This window comes from Bolinopsis microptera, chromosome 7, assembly GCF_026151205.1.
Source record: "Bolinopsis microptera isolate Bmic1 chromosome 7, MBARI_Bmic_1.0, whole genome shotgun sequence".
NCBI lineage: Eukaryota > Metazoa > Ctenophora > Tentaculata > Lobata > Bolinopsidae > Bolinopsis > Bolinopsis microptera.
Genome location: NC_087078.1, coordinates 17,911,123 through 17,926,596, shown reverse-complemented (window position 1 = coordinate 17,926,596; position 15,474 = coordinate 17,911,123). Strand labels below are relative to the sequence as shown.

Below are 15,474 nucleotides of genomic sequence, written 5' to 3'. Positions count from 1 at the left end.
CCCATGATGTAAACAGTTTGAAAGACAACCTGTTACACAAACGAAAGATCAAACTCACGACAGAAAGTAAGCGAAAGAGAAAAAAGGATCAGGAAAAATCAAGGCGGTGGGAAATAGATTTAAGACGATCGATGAACGAATATGAGTAAAATCTGTGTTTCAACTACATACATTAAAGCATACCCTCTGACTTGGAAAGTATCATCCATAAAATGAAAGAATGAATGAGCCGAACTGTGATCTATATAACTGTATTTACATTGGTAATCAATGTTATTGTTTGCTACATATGATTATAATGTTTACATTTTAAGGTACAGTCGGAATAAAGTTTGTAATTTTATTGAAATATTATTACTATTAATATCAGTATAGATTGTCAATCACTGCTTACTCTTGTCCTAAACATTTTAAGCAACTAAATAATTCGTGGAGTCTCATTTTAAGAGCATGGCTTTTGCTCTCAATCTTCATTTCATCAGTGCACAATCAAAGCTTTTGAAAGAGAATTTATTAGACAATTTATTGGATACACAATAAATATCTTGAAGGAAATGGAAGAGGAAGTAAGATCGAACAGTGAAGGTGGTGAAAGTAGTGCTCAGCAGGATAATGACAACGGGGAGCAATCTGATTACGGTTTGAAAATTAATTTTTTACATTATCATGATTTTTGAATCCGATCTAACCAGTCGTTCAATAAATAAAAATAAAAATGGGTAAATTCACTATTCATTTTATTTCTTATTTATTTTTATCAGGATATTTTATGACAATATATTAATGATTTCATTTTTGATAGATCTACTCCAAATTGTTTGATACAAACAATTTCAGAAGATGCAGCAGAGAACTTAGAAGAAAAGGAACAGATGGAGATGGACGAAGATAACGACTCACTAGACATAATAGCAGAGCAGGCAGAACAAGAACGTGAGATTGAACGCGTAGCAGAAGAGTATGCAGAACAAGAACGTGAGATTGAACGAATGGCAGAAGCTGAAGCTGCTGAGGAAGCATGGATCGAGAGACAGGTAGATGCTGCAGCAGAACGCACCCAGCAGAGGATCGCAAATGCTGAACAGGCCCAGGAGCTGGATCGTGTGGATTACGATATTGCTATACCTTCCCAGCATTCCTACCTTGGTCAGATACATTGTTATTTACATACGTTTACATACGTTTACATGGATACGTTTGCATGTATTTACATAGTTTCTGATTGTAGTGCGTGATGTAACTATCATTACTTTCCTTCAATTTAGGAACTATCAATTCATGTACGGACCTTGCTACATCTCGCAAAACTGAAAAACTTGATATTACGAATTATTATAAAGGTTACCTAACAACTTAGTCATAACTAGGCTAACTTCAGATATGGCTTTGACACGAGTTGAAGGTTACAACTATTGGTTGGAAGGTCATCACGTGAACTTGTACATAATACCACTTGACGTTATTGTAATACCAGGTTAGCAGGTTTTCAGGCTGATTCGTCATGATTACTAGATAAATGTGTAAAATCGGGGTTCTTTTGATTCAGTTTTATTTTATTTCTATCGCTAGAAAAAGTGAATTTGGTATGCTAGATTAATTAATTAAGTTATTTAAGTTATAACAAAACTAACTAAAGTACTCTTTGTCAGGACAAAGTCTTCCTCTCAGAATAAGACAGAGCACCCTGCAGTTTGCCATGGTCCGAGCTCTTCTTGACACCAATCAGAAGACATTTGGCGCTGTTTACCTTCCCGCAGAACGGTCAGTTAAATAACTATTTAATTAAATAAATCTAATTAAATAACAGTTAAATAACTATTTGTTCTTTTTACTTCCTCTATAAAAACATATAGATCTCATTGCTGTTCTGTTGTTAGCATAGAATCTGTTAAGTCAACAGCCAGCTTGCACTTATTAATAATACCTTAAATTCTAACTTGATAAGCTGATGCGTATAATGTACGAAACGAAACGAAACGAAACGAAACACAATATTTACTACCCCGCTCGTATGCGACAAAGATATTGCATAAAATATACCTAAATAATTTACACAATACGGTGCCCATGTCTGAGCGGCTCTCCACAAAAACTTTCTCTCCTCCTCAGAGCAGAAGGTTTTTTTTAAATATATAAACTGGGATCTCATAAAAATTTAAGAACCAATGTACTTTATTCGACAATAAAAGATGAATTTCAACGTTACTTACATATGTTAATATACCAATATCATTAATATTATTTAATTATCTAGGGAGACTTTGGTGCTCGATCGCAGTTGGTCACAAATCGGTGTAACAGTTCAAATTGTGGAGGTTTCAGATGAGACACCCAATGAAATTGTGCTCAAGTGCAAAGGTAATCCAGTTAATCCCGAATTTCCTTGAACTAATATTAACGGCGATTTTTTACATCCCTAAGATATGTGAATTTGCATGTTTTTCGTTTTTGGTTATTATGTAGCACTGTCCACTGTCCAGTAATAAGCAATAGTCCAGCGATATGTAGTTAGAATTTGGATACCTACATTTACACTCTACATTCACCTATATTTACATTCTAAAGCTGGAATTTCATTATTTATGATACTGATAAGTTGGGTAAAATAGACATGCATAAAACATTAATCTATACTCAAAACAACAGGTAGACAGAGGTTCAAGACGATTTCCACACAACGGAGGACGCCCATCCTCCACGCCAAAGTCAAGATCCTAGCGGACCACATTCCGGACAGATTATACGATCCACTGGGGAAGTTACGTGATTCCTTCAAGTTAAGCTCGCATCCCACATGGCTGTATAAGAGTCACGATGTGTACACCATTGTGGGCGTTATAAAGGAAGAGGTGAGTTTGGGGAGGCGATGTTTTCGATTACAGATTAAATTGTTACAAATTGGCCCCCATTTGTAAAGGTCTGCCCCCATCGCAATATGGCTGAGCCAATCTAATTAAGTTTGCCTGTGTGATTTTGTAATGTGTTACGTTTGATGAAATTAATCTTAAAATGGCTTCTTGATGGTTTATTTTACGGTCTATATTGCACCACTCGCTCCAGTAACCACTAACAATTATTACACCACCTGAAACCACCTTACATTATATTACAGCGGTATCCTTTGTCAATCAATACTCTGAGAAACTTAATCCACTATACTTTTATTACTTCAATACTCTGAACAAACTCACATCTCATCGTGCATTAATTAAATTAGGGTGTGAAGCTGTGGTAGTGTTTTGGATAAGAGCATGAACTAATTGTTTCATGTTGTATATTATATATGAATGCAGATTTAAGGATGGGGGCAGCGTTACAACTCCTTAGAAAACATCCTCTGAGTTTGGGACAAAATATGCAGTTTTGTGCAATTGACGGAGCGCGCGACTGTTATATTTTGATAATGACAGCGCATAACGTGCGTTCGTTTGTAACGTACGTACGTCATGTGTGCATGGCTGGCCGGATCATATGATCGATCATCGATGTATATGACGATGTGCATGATGAAAACAATTATCAATAATAAATTCCTCCCTTAGCTCTATAAAATACTAATAAAACTGTATTCAGTATTGAATGACTATTTTTCTCACTTTTAACCACTATACTATCAGAAAAGTTAAAGCATTCTCATAGATTATATAAAATGTCTAAAATGAGTTGTATATTGAAAATATTAACGTTACATGATTGATATGTGCTAACAGTGGATATTTTGTTCAGATTGCACGCTACAGTCCCTTGATCAAAGTAAACGTTGCCCCGGTGCAGCCAGACATGTTTTCCTACTGGCTCATCAGTGCAATGCCCTTCAAATTCAACCAGAGGTCTGTTGATCAATTAATAGCTGTATTAGTAAATACTTCATTAACTTAAAGTTTATATATACGAGATTACGAGTGTTTCGCGTTTTCTTCCATGATGAGCAATGATATAAGTTATATATATATGGGTAAACGAGACCTGCATAAGCCAGGGGAACAGCCCATAGCAGGGTAACCAGGATGGCCCGGTACCCAAAAACATGATTAACTAGCAAAGATAAAAAATAACAATAGGTAAAAAATAGATACCAATACTATACCGATATAAGATGCATAGTTCAGAAGGATCAAACCGGGATGTTCCTTCTGTTAGTCTTTTGTAAGAGTCCATGGCTGTCGTATTCTTGTCTCTATTTCTTTTCTTCTCCGTGTTGTATTAGTCTTGCTGTAACGAGGAGTTAAAGAAATGTCTGGTATGGAATACTATGGTCCTGGGAGGTATCATGTTAAAGATATAGAGGGCTGGGGAAGTCACTGAATCATGTCAATGAGAAATAAAAGGAAACTGAGTAGGTAACGTGGTTGTCCCTTCCACAATCAGCAATGATGAAAAAGAGGGGTGAGGGGGAGAGAGAGAGACAAGCATTAAGTCAAGCTACGAGAGCCGTCCAGTGGACTATTGAGCCCTTAGAACTGGCTGGGTAGCAGGACCTGCTGCAAGTCTGAACACGATCTGGGGAGGGGAGGGTGATTGTGGTAGAGGGACAATTACGTCAGCTAAGGCTAAGAGAAAGAGACTAAGGGGGTTCATAGAAATCTAGATACTTGGTAGCTCTAGCGAACCCCACTATGTTACTGATAGAGAAGGTTTGATGGAAGGTGTCCTCTCTGATGGTATAGTTACCAAGGTAGTATTTCCTGTGTATGGAGAATGCTGGACAGCTTGTGAGGTAGTGTGCTGTAGTTTCCTTGTCTTCATCACACTTTTTGCATATGCTGTTGGGTTCGTTGCCAATCTTGTTTTGGAAATATCTGAGATAACTGCATCCTGTGAATAGATGGGTAAGAATTCTGGTATTGTCTCTATTATGTCGTTTAACGTCAAGGTGTCTGTCAAAGAAACTAATAATGTTGGATTGGTGAAAATCAGTGGAGGATCTGAAGAGTAATAAACGATTATAGTGAAGTCGAGAAAAGTAACTGTCTAAAATATTAGAGAGAGAGGAGTGAGTGTAAGGGGCAAAAGGAGGCGGTCCAATGGGAGGAGTGTCGGATCCTTTGTTTGCCAGAGAATCTGCGAGATCATTGCCTTTTATTCCACTATGCGCCGGTACCCAGTGGAGGGTGACGGATATCGTCCTGCTAAGTGCGTTGAGGGCTCCTAGCCCCTAATTATATATTGATTTAAATTAGTTTTCTCCCAATAGAGCGGAGATGTTACGAGAGAACAACCTGGTAGTGCGTCTGAAATCCCAGCTGGACCACATCAAGGAACTAAACCAGTTCGACTATTGTTGCCAGCTTTGTGGTAAAGATATTATTAATTCTAGCCGGCTTGTCTCCATGTCAGCAGACGGTTCCTTCTTTGTTAATCCCCAAGGTTAGTGGAATAGTCGGTCTTTATTTCTACCATCTGGTATCCAGATATGATTGGAGATTATGTTTTTATGCAAAAAATCGTGTTCTAGATCAGTTTAACTTTAGTCGACATTTATCGGTGATTAATCGGTTTCGTGTTTTACTGTTGGATTTCTCAACTGATGGCAAAAATTAAACGTTGATTTTGAGAAGCATAATTACCACATTCATGCACGAGAAATATTTCCGATTTGTCCCTCTTTACAGCGAAGTTTCTTGCCAGGTTTCGCTTTTGAGCTGATCACAGCATACAGTGTACAACACGCCATAGCAGACGGGGTACCCACCACACAAGACTCATGGTTTCCTGGATACGCCTGGAGTTACCTCAAGTGTCTTAGGTAAGTCTGGTTACCTGGTTACCTGGTTACCTGGTTACCTGGTTACCTGGTTACCTGGGTACGCCTGGAGTTACCTCAAGTGTCTTAGGTAAGTTTGGTTACCTGGTTACCTGGATTGGTTACCCGGTTACCTGGTTACCTGGTTACCTGGTTACCTGGTTACCTGGTTACCTGGTTACCTGGTTACCTGGTTACCTTGGTACGCCTGGAGTTACCTCAAGTGTCTAAGGTTAGTCTAGTGGTACAGATCAGGTGTCCACAAACACATCTACATAGAACCATATAATTGATGTTTTGGAACAAAGTACGAGAGTCTCCACTCAGTTGTTCAACGTTTTTATTGAGCTATGTAACGTAATTGTAACGTCTCGTCCATGACAAAGGCGTGGGCCGAAACGTCGACAACTATTATATTCTATTTGTTTGAAAAACTGAGTGGAGACTCTCACTTTGTCCCAAAACATCATTTATATGATCGATCCACTCAAAAAAACATAAATTTGTCTGCAGGTGTGATAGTTTTCTGGGTTGGAAGTTCACTGCAGTTGTTGAGGAGACCCAGCCACGAATCTTTTACGGAATTCAACGGAAAGTTGTCAGGGTGCTCAGACATAGGTTAGATTTATTGTTGGCCTTAAGAAAATTACATATTAAATAATTAAAATACAAATTATGTTTAAAATTAAATATTTAAACTAATACATTCATAATTGACAGATATTTATAAATTTTAAATGCAGTAAAAAGTTGTAAGGTCTACTAAAAAAGCAGGATTTTTTTGCTAGTAAAAATATAAAAACTCCGTCAATATTGCAGCGAAGTCGAACCTGAACCAGAAGAAGATATTACTGACATTAATTTCGGCAGAGATCGAATAATTTATGAAGCGGACGGAATCTACCCCAGATACATATAAATCATCTGATAACTCTCAAATACTTTTCATCATCATCTGAATATTACTCTCTCCTGGTGAGACGAATATATCAAATAATTATTATCTGGGTTTACCAATCAGGGGAGATTTTATCACCGAGAAGTGAGAACAGACATTTGGTTTGTCTCTAAGTTTTACCAACAAAAAACATGCAGAAACAATTCTCAGCAGGACGATGAATCAATAAGAATCAAACTTTACATTCAATTTACATTTAAACTTGTTCAGGGATCGAGATTCAAGTCTAAATTAACAGCATTTCAGTTTTATTTTATACGATTTGCAAATGGCAGGTTATTTATTTTATTTAATATTTTAAACACTTTTATTTTGTCAACTAAAGTTATATGCGCAGATATGTTGCTTATACCTTCGATATCTTGGACTTTGATCAATTTTAAAATAACAAGAAGGTAATTTGATCGAGTCACGTACTCAATTAATCCTAATAATCTTATACAAATTTATAAATCGCAACATCAAACTCTTCTTCGATCAATATCATTAAATATCATAACTTTTTGTACAGCATGTCTCATGATATTGCTCTCTTATTGGGTGATATTTTATCACGATAATCAAGTTAGTCAGCATTTTGGTAATGCAAATTAAAGGTTCTTTATCTCATTGATGTTACTTGCAATCAATTAAAGCTCCTTCATTATCGTTTGTGAGATCGTGCATACTGTCGAGATATTTGTTTTTCTTCTATATGGGTGCTTTTCGTTTCTAAGGAAATTAAAACGTTCGATTGTTTTAACACTTCATCTAACATAGGTTTAGATAATTTGAAGATGTACGAATTGTAAACATTATTGTAAAGTTTTCTCGTGATCGTTCAAAGTTAACTGTTTAATTATGAATGCGTGTTTTTTGTTAAAGACCCCATAGCATCCAGATAAAACTATATGTTTATGTGTCGGCAAGATTATTCCCTGCACAGACAGGGGCTGACTAGATTACCAAAATTTCAATAAAATTGAAACGCAGCAGCAACCATTGTACGCTCAAATCGTGATAAAAAGTATCAAACTGAGGGAAATGATCACAGATAAGACGAAAGTATCCGTATGATGATATATTTTTACGGTAGAGATTTTAGTTGGACGCTATTTTTAGCTGGAGGCAATGGGGCCTTTAACCAAATGTTTTATTTCAACGCTTAACCCGCAAATTCCGCATTTTAAATGAATTCCATCAAGTATTTTTCATTTCGCCTAGAATGTAGAAAACCATCTTCGACAAACAAAAATCTACAAAATCTTTTCATCGCTAAGATTATATCCCCCAGTTTTGAACATCTCTCCACCCGGAAACCATGTCTGAGGACGAGTCAAGACCTGAACATGAACTAGAAGGAGAAGAAGACGCGTTTGGGGAACTGGTGCAGAATTACAACAGGCCCCGCGGAAGGGGCGGAGCCGATTTGATGCAGATGGGACTAGCTCGACGGTACTCACAGATCCCAAGTAAGTGTTAGGATTTGGTTGTGATTGTATTATTGTTGTTTATTCTAGAAGATTATTATGCCCAGTAAGTAAGTACCTGGTACGCCACTGATCCCTTTGCGCGGCGCTCTTTTAAAGCTTCTTGCACGATTGTCTTTCCGTGAGACAGTTGAGCAATGGACTAGGTAAAATAAATAACAGTAAAATGGTATTTAAAGAAATAACAAGATGTGTTCATGGTTGTTCTCCTCAGATATTCCGACTCCGAACAGCGTATACACTAATTATAATGAAGGAGATAGAGTGAGTCTACTGCTCATTCCTACTAACATCATCGTTATTCCAGGTAACACACTTCCAATTATATCATTAATTAGAATTTTAATAGCAACTCCAATTAATTCTTGCTGAACAATTCAATTTTGAGGGGAAATTTGAATCGGGGTGATAATACTCGAAGTAAAAGCTGATCTCTTCGCTAAAACAATAATTCGCATCAAGCGAAACATTCTTCAAACAAACCAGCGCCTTCTAAACTTACACGAGATTTATCGCAGGATTAATGTTCCCGCTGAGGTTTAGAGACGACCAACACACAGGACTACAGTTCGCTCTGCTCAAAAACCTACTTGATAGTGACGATCCTAATGTGTTTGGGGCCGTGCACGTGCCTAACGAAGAGTGAGTCATAAAAATGAAAAAATAATGCTGTTTTAGAATAGGCTGCGGAATATCGTCGCAAGCTTAATTCTTCTTCTTAAAGTCTGTTTAAGGTAACATTGGTTGACAGTCCGCTCATAATCAAGCGAGCTTTCCCGGACCGATACTTTCTGTCAGAGTCGGCCGTGTACTAATCAGCAGACTTGATCCTGATCATTCACTTAATAATTAACTCCAAGCTAACTAACCAATTTTGTGCAGTGAAAGATTAGAGGATACCTGGTGCGACTGCGGTGTTACAGTTCAGATACTTGAGGTAACAGAAGAGAATCAGAGCAAACTGGAACTAAAGTGCATGGGTACTACTATAATACCTCATTAATATATAATTAATTATCTAATTATCTTCACGCACTGTTTACACTTTACACGTAAACATGGATTATATATATCTTTAGTGCCTTATCAAACATCAAATGATAATTATAGCCTCTCTTGGCCTGAATAATAGAGAATTTGGAAACTTCCATTTTGTTTTTTCACACAGATACACTTATAATAAATCTAGTATATATATATATTTATATAATTCGAACAATTGAAACAAATCAAATTGGCGGGCAAACGATCCGTTTCATGATATGTATAAAAAACAATACCAATCATCAGTGCCAAATAGAATAATGAATTGTAGCGCTATGACATGTTGCTCCTTTATAAAATAATTTTTATCGATCATGAAACATTTAAAAATTTAATATATATTTATATATACTATACTATAATATATATCTATAGGTAGACAGAGATATGAGGTGATATCAGAAGAGTTAACTTCAAGACATATGAGAGCTACAGTTGAGATACACGAGGACCAGAAACAACCTCGCCTTCTTGATCCTGGTATAGACTAATATATAGACTAATATATAGACTAATAGACTGCGCAGTTTGAGAAATCGAGGAGGGTTATCTCTCCGTTATTTTATTCCGATTAAACATAAACCCTAAACACTTTTAAACTTATCTTTATTAAGAGCATTTATTTATTAAATACAAACTCTCAGAAATCTCTTAGAACTTGATCTCTCACAAGACACAAACAAATGTCCGGTTTATTACACCACGTCCCACAGCTGGCAAAGTAAAGGATACGTTCCTGCGAGGACCCCTCCCAGTGTGGCAGCACCGACTCAGGGACGTCTTCACTCTGGAGAAACTGATTAAGAACGAGATAACAACGAGTTGCCCTGGTATTAATGCGGACTCTGCCCCGACTGAGCCCATCATGTTCTCTTATTGGATCATCAGTACTATGCCCTTCAAGTTCAAACAAAGGTTAGATATTGTTAATTATAATGACGAATGTTGAATTGAAGAACATTCACCGGTAATAGGACTTCAAGAGTCTATAGTCAACCCATTCAAGAGAAGATGTTATCTCTTATCTTTATCATAGGCTGTTAGGCCCTTAAATAGAGTTATGATAGTCAGTAAATGAGAATGTAGCACTGGTATAAATCATAAATTCCCGCGAAACTAACAATTACCATCTACACAGAAACAAGATGCTGAGAGAGGATAACCTGATCGTGAGACTCCGATCTCAACTGAACTACCTGCGACTTCTCAACCACTTTGATTACTGTTGTCTCGAGTGTGGACCTAACCATCCAGTTGTCAGCTGCTCTGATCTTATGTCCATGAAGTCTGAAGGTCCTTTTTATCATCTCAAACCGGAGGGTACGTCGTTCTGATAACAACCATTTAATTAAGTTATGTTGAGATTAGTTAGTTATTAAGTTATGTTAAGATTAGTTAGTTATTATGTTACTTTTAGGAGATTAGTTGTTAACTTGAGTTTCCTTTAAATATTTCTGTTACAGTGTGTCACATCTTAACCATTGCAGTATAATTAACGCATATAAATTTAGATTTTTTTCCCTACTCTTGCCGAAGGCAAAAAGATCGTAGGGAATAAGTAATCGGGTTTAGATATATGAGGTAGCCCGATGGACCTGCGGTGACGACAAAAGTCTGCTCCTTCGCAATATAGACCACTCCCCTATAATTAAGTGTATAGGAAGCGTCTGTTATGCTGCGCGCGACGCTAGCCATGTGTTAATTAATTACAGTGAAATTCCTCCTTCGCAAAGTTATTTTCCGCAATTTTCTGGATTCATTTATTGTTGATGCGCGGCGCTGCATTGGTCAAATAAATCGTCAATTTTTACCATGCACGAATCCCACTCATTCATAAAAAACATAGTATGTAAATATGGTGCACTTTTTTCCAGTCACACTTTTCACTCAAAAGAATTAATGCCATAATATTAATGGTACAAGTACATGGTAATTGGTAGGGAAAATTGATCGTGCGTGGTTTAACCGCGGCGAAATTCTTGCTACAGTGTGTCACATCTTAACCATTGCAGTATAATTAACGCATATAAATTTAGATTTTTTATTTACAGTCCTTCAATTATTAGCAAATTAACAATATTAATTTATAAATATCAGGAGGATAGAACAACTCAAATACATATATATAATATATATATGTATATTTCAACTTTTAGATAGCTCCCGATTTCACACCCACTACCTCCAGGAATGTTCGACGAGACAGTACTGACCACTAACGTTAACACTGATCATGTGTACTGGTACGGTACCGCTACCAGGAAGAGTGACCTTACTGGATATGGTAGAACACTGCTCGGCTGTAAAACGTAGGTAACCTTGATAACCTTGGTAACCTGGGTAACTTGGGTAACCTGGATAAGCTGGTAACCTGGTAACCTGGGTAACCCGGGGTATCCTGGTAACCTGGGTAACCTGGTAACCTGGATAACCTGAGTAACCTGGGTAACCTGAGTAACCTGGTAACCTGAGTAACATGGGTAAACTTACCTTTGATGTGATCGGATATTTTATCTTGCATAACAATTTAACTCAATTTTAATATCGCTACAATTGTTTTATTTTGCAGGTGTTTGAGAGATCTAGGCTGGAAATTTGCTGCATTTGATGTGACCACTCAACCACAAATGTTCTATGGTTTGAAAAGGAAACTCTTGCTCATACAAGCCAGCAAAGATTACGAATCAAGCTCAGACTCTGAATGAGACACAGAGGCACCACGTGGTACCTCACATTACACTACACAGAGTGATTTACTATTCTAGAAAACACTCTCTTTACTCAAATATTTGGCGGATACAGCCTACAGGGACTATTATATTGTAGAGCTGACACTGTCAACTGTTGATCGAACCAAACTTGATGATAACTAAGTTGTTGCTGAGGACCCGTGACCTTTGAATATTTTGTGATATTTTATTATATTTAAGGTTTGAAAATTCAATTACTGAGTCCAATCAGTTTATTTACTGGGAAAATGCATTATGAATTATCTAACTGTATTCAGTAATTTTATTAAATTTGTACCTGACTAGTTAGCAGCTAATTGATGATGGTATGAAACCAAATTGAGGTACTGGGAGTCAAAATCCCGAATAAAACTGCAATTGACCCCTATGTTATTACACTGGGGTCAATTGTCGCGAAATCTAGGGTTTAGTATACGAAGTAACCAATTAGGGCTATTAAATGCCGAACACAAGGATATTTCGTATTCGGATCATATGCCTGCAGGCTGTCTGTCGCTTAAGTGACGTTAAGTGAGACCGTGAGCACCACTTCTTGCCAATTTGCTTTTGAATTACGGCCCAATCATGAAGTTAAACAGTACAAGTTGTGTTTTAACGGCAAAATACAGCGAATTCTAGCCCTTAACTTACGATTGTTTTATTTTGCAGGTGTTTGAGAGATCTAGGCTGGAAATTTGCTGCATTTGATGTGACCACTCAACCACAAATGTTCTATGGTTTGAAAAGGAAACTCTTGCTCATACAAGCCAGCAAAGATTACGAATCAAGCTCAGACTCTGAATGAGACACAGAGGCACCACGTGGTACCTCACATTACACTACACAGAGTGATTTACTATTCTAGAAAACACTCTCTTTACTCAAATAATTGGCGGATACAGCCTACAGGGACTATTATATTGTAGAGCTGACACTGTCAACTGTTGATCGAACCAAACTTGATGATAACTAAGTTGTTGCTGAGGACCCGTGACCTTTGAATATTTTGTGATATTTTATTATATTTAAGGTTTGAAAATTCAATTACTGAGTCCGATCAGTTTATTTACTGGGAAAATGCATTATGAATTATCTAACTGTATTCAGTAATTTTATTAAATTTGTACCTGACTAGTTAGCAGCTAATTGATGATGGTATGAAACCAAATTGAGGTACTGGGAGTCAAAATCCCGAATAAAACTGCAATTGACCCCTATGTTATTACACTGGGGTCAATTGTCGCGAAATCTAGGGTTTAGTATACGAAGTAACCAATTAGGGCTATTAAATGCCGAACACAAGGATATTTCGTATTCGGATCATATGCCTGCAGGCTGTCTGTCGCTTAAGTGACGTTAAGTGAGACCGTGAGCACCACTTCTTGCCAATTTGCTTTTGAATTACGGCCCAATCATGAAGTTAAACAGTACAAGTTGTGTTTTAACGGCAAAATACAGCGAATTCTAGCCCTTAACTTACGATTGTTTTATTTTGCAGGTGTTTGAGAGATCTAGGCTGGAAATTTGCTGCATTTGATGTGACCACTCAACCACAAATGTTCTATGGTTTGAAAAGGAAACTCTTGCTCATACAAGCCAGCAAAGATTACGAATCAAGCTCAGACTCTGAATGAGACACAGAGGCACCACGTGGTACCTCACATTACACTACACAGAGTGATTTACTATTCTAGAAAACACTCTCTTTACTCAAATATTTGGCGGATACAGCCTACAGGGACTATTATATTGTAGAGCTGACACTGTCAACTGTTGATCGAACCAAACTTGATGATAACTAAGTTGTTGCTGAGGACCCGTGACCTTTGAATATTTTGTGATATTTTATTATATTTAAGGTTTGAAAATTCAATTACTGAGTCCAATCAGTTTATTTACTGGGAAAATGCATTATGAATTATCTAACTGTATTCAGTAATTTTATTAAATTTGTACCTGACTAGTTAGCAGCTAATTGATGATGGTATGAAACCAAATTGAGGTACTGGGAGTCAAAATCCCGAATAAAACTGCAATTGACCCCTATGTTATTACACTGGGGTCAATTGTCGCGAAATCTAGGGTTTAGTATACGAAGTAACCAATTAGGGCTATTAAATGCCGAACACAAGGATATTTCGTATTCGGATCATATGCCTGCAGGCTGTCTGTCGCTTAAGTGACGTTAAGTGAGACCGTGAGCACCACTTCTTGCCAATTTGCTTTTGAATTACGGCCCAATCATGAAGTTAAACAGTACAAGTTGTGTTTTAACGGCAAAATACAGCGAATTCTAGCCCTTAACTTACGATTGTTTTATTTTGCAGGTGTTTGAGAGATCTAGGCTGGAAATTTGCTGCATTTGATGTGACCACTCAACCACAAATGTTCTATGGTTTGAAAAGGAAACTCTTGCTCATACAAGCCAGCAAAGATTACGAATCAAGCTCAGACTCTGAATGAGACACAGAGGCACCACGTGGTACCTCACATTACACTACACAGAGTGATTTACTATTCTAGAAAACACTCTCTTTACTCAAATAATTGGCGGATACAGCCTACAGGGACTATTATATTGTAGAGCTGACACTGTCAACTGTTGATCGAACCAAACTTGATGATAACTAAGTTGTTGCTGAGGACCCGTGACCTTTGAATATTTTGTGATATTTTATTATATTTAAGGTTTGAAAATTCAATTACTGAGTCCAATCAGTTTATTTACTGGGAAAATGCATTATGAATTATCTAACTGTATTCAGTAATTTTATTAAATTTGTACCTGACTTCGGGCACTAAAAACGAAAACCCTGAATACGTTGGCCTAAAATTCTGTCAAATATCATGTTTGAAAATGAAACAGAAATGGGATAATACCACTTTCCGTTCTGTAATAAAGTCTCTAGAAAGTACCTCAATTGTACCTTGACCAAAATTTCACAGTTTTGACTAAATGTTTTTCCAGTGACCAATTAAGCAGTGAACAATAGATGGCATTTGACACAACTGAGGTGCTGGAAGTTTGATTTCGGTCGGAGGAAGCCCACAGCAGAAAGCTTAACAAAACGAAAAGTTGTATTTTCAAAATTCTGTCCCATTTTCAAATGTGAAATTTTCTGAACACAAATTTGACAGATTGGATGAACTTTTTGCCCAGAAACCAATTAGTCAGCTAATTGATGATGGTATGAAACCAAATTGAGGTACTGGGAGTCAAAATCCCGAATAAAATTGCAAAATCATATTGTCCCAATCTCTGTCCCATTTTCAGTTTTTGAAGATGAAATTTCCAGGACCGAAATTTTACAGTTTTTACTGATTTTTTCACCCGCAACCAATTAGTAAGTCAACTATAGGTGCCATATGACACGATTGAGGTGCTGGAAGTTTGATTTCGGTCGGAGGAAGCCCACAGCAGAAAGCTTAACAAAACGAAAAGCTGTATTTTCAAAATTCTGTCCCATTTTCAAATGTGAAATTTTCTGAACACAAATTTGACAGATTGGATGAACTTTTTGCCCAGAAACC

General features: G+C 37.1%; 2 protein-coding genes across 3 annotated transcripts; both read left to right on the top strand.

Moving 5' to 3' along the window:
* Positions 1-903: 903 nt before the first annotated feature.
* LOC134817885 (protein cereblon-like) lies at positions 904-7,236 on the top strand. The gene is made up of 10 exons (XM_063827248.1): positions 904-1,146; positions 1,379-1,474; positions 1,650-1,761; positions 2,255-2,358; positions 2,647-2,849; positions 3,727-3,830; positions 5,195-5,367; positions 5,629-5,746; positions 6,257-6,361; positions 6,563-7,236. Exons 1-10 carry the CDS (start codon positions 990-992, stop codon positions 6,660-6,662), a joined length of 1,272 nt encoding a protein of 423 aa, XP_063683318.1. The 5' UTR covers positions 904-989; the 3' UTR covers positions 6,663-7,236.
* Positions 7,237-7,343: 107 nt separating this feature from the next.
* Positions 7,344-14,675, top strand: LOC134817886 (protein cereblon-like). Of its 2 annotated transcripts, none has more exons than XM_063827249.1 (10): positions 7,344-7,460; positions 7,975-8,152; positions 8,385-8,477; positions 8,689-8,812; positions 9,053-9,150; positions 9,590-9,694; positions 9,928-10,129; positions 10,353-10,534; positions 11,403-11,523; positions 11,784-12,244. In XM_063827249.1, the coding sequence occupies exons 2-10, from the start codon at positions 8,002-8,004 to the stop codon at positions 11,917-11,919; spliced, it is 1,212 nt and encodes a 403-aa protein (XP_063683319.1). In that variant the 5' UTR covers positions 7,344-7,460; positions 7,975-8,001; the 3' UTR covers positions 11,920-12,244. The 2 variants fall into 2 exon arrangements, with proteins under 2 accessions (XP_063683319.1, XP_063683320.1); XM_063827250.1 differs by lacking the exon at positions 11,784-12,244 and adding an exon at positions 14,271-14,675 and having other exon boundaries at positions 7,367-7,460.
* Positions 14,676-15,474: the final 799 nt, after the last annotated feature.

Bases quoted from the DNA above. Each gene is read 5' to 3' on its own strand.
- LOC134817886 (XM_063827250.1), top strand. From the start codon at position 8,002: ATGTCTGAGGACGAGTCAAGACCTGAACATGAACTAGAAGGAGAAGAA. The intron at 8,813-9,052 runs GTGAGTCATAAA...AATTTTGTGCAG, and splicing joins GTGCACGTGCCTAACGAAGA to TGAAAGATTAGAGGATACCT. The intron at 9,695-9,927 runs GTATAGACTAAT...CACGTCCCACAG, and splicing joins ACCTCGCCTTCTTGATCCTG to CTGGCAAAGTAAAGGATACG.
- LOC134817885 (XM_063827248.1), top strand. From the start codon at position 990: ATGGCAGAAGCTGAAGCTGCTGAGGAAGCATGGATCGAGAGACAGGTA. The intron at 3,831-5,194 runs GTCTGTTGATCA...TTCTCCCAATAG, and splicing joins CCCTTCAAATTCAACCAGAG to AGCGGAGATGTTACGAGAGA. The intron at 5,368-5,628 runs GTTAGTGGAATA...GTTTCTTGCCAG, and splicing joins CTTCTTTGTTAATCCCCAAG to GTTTCGCTTTTGAGCTGATC.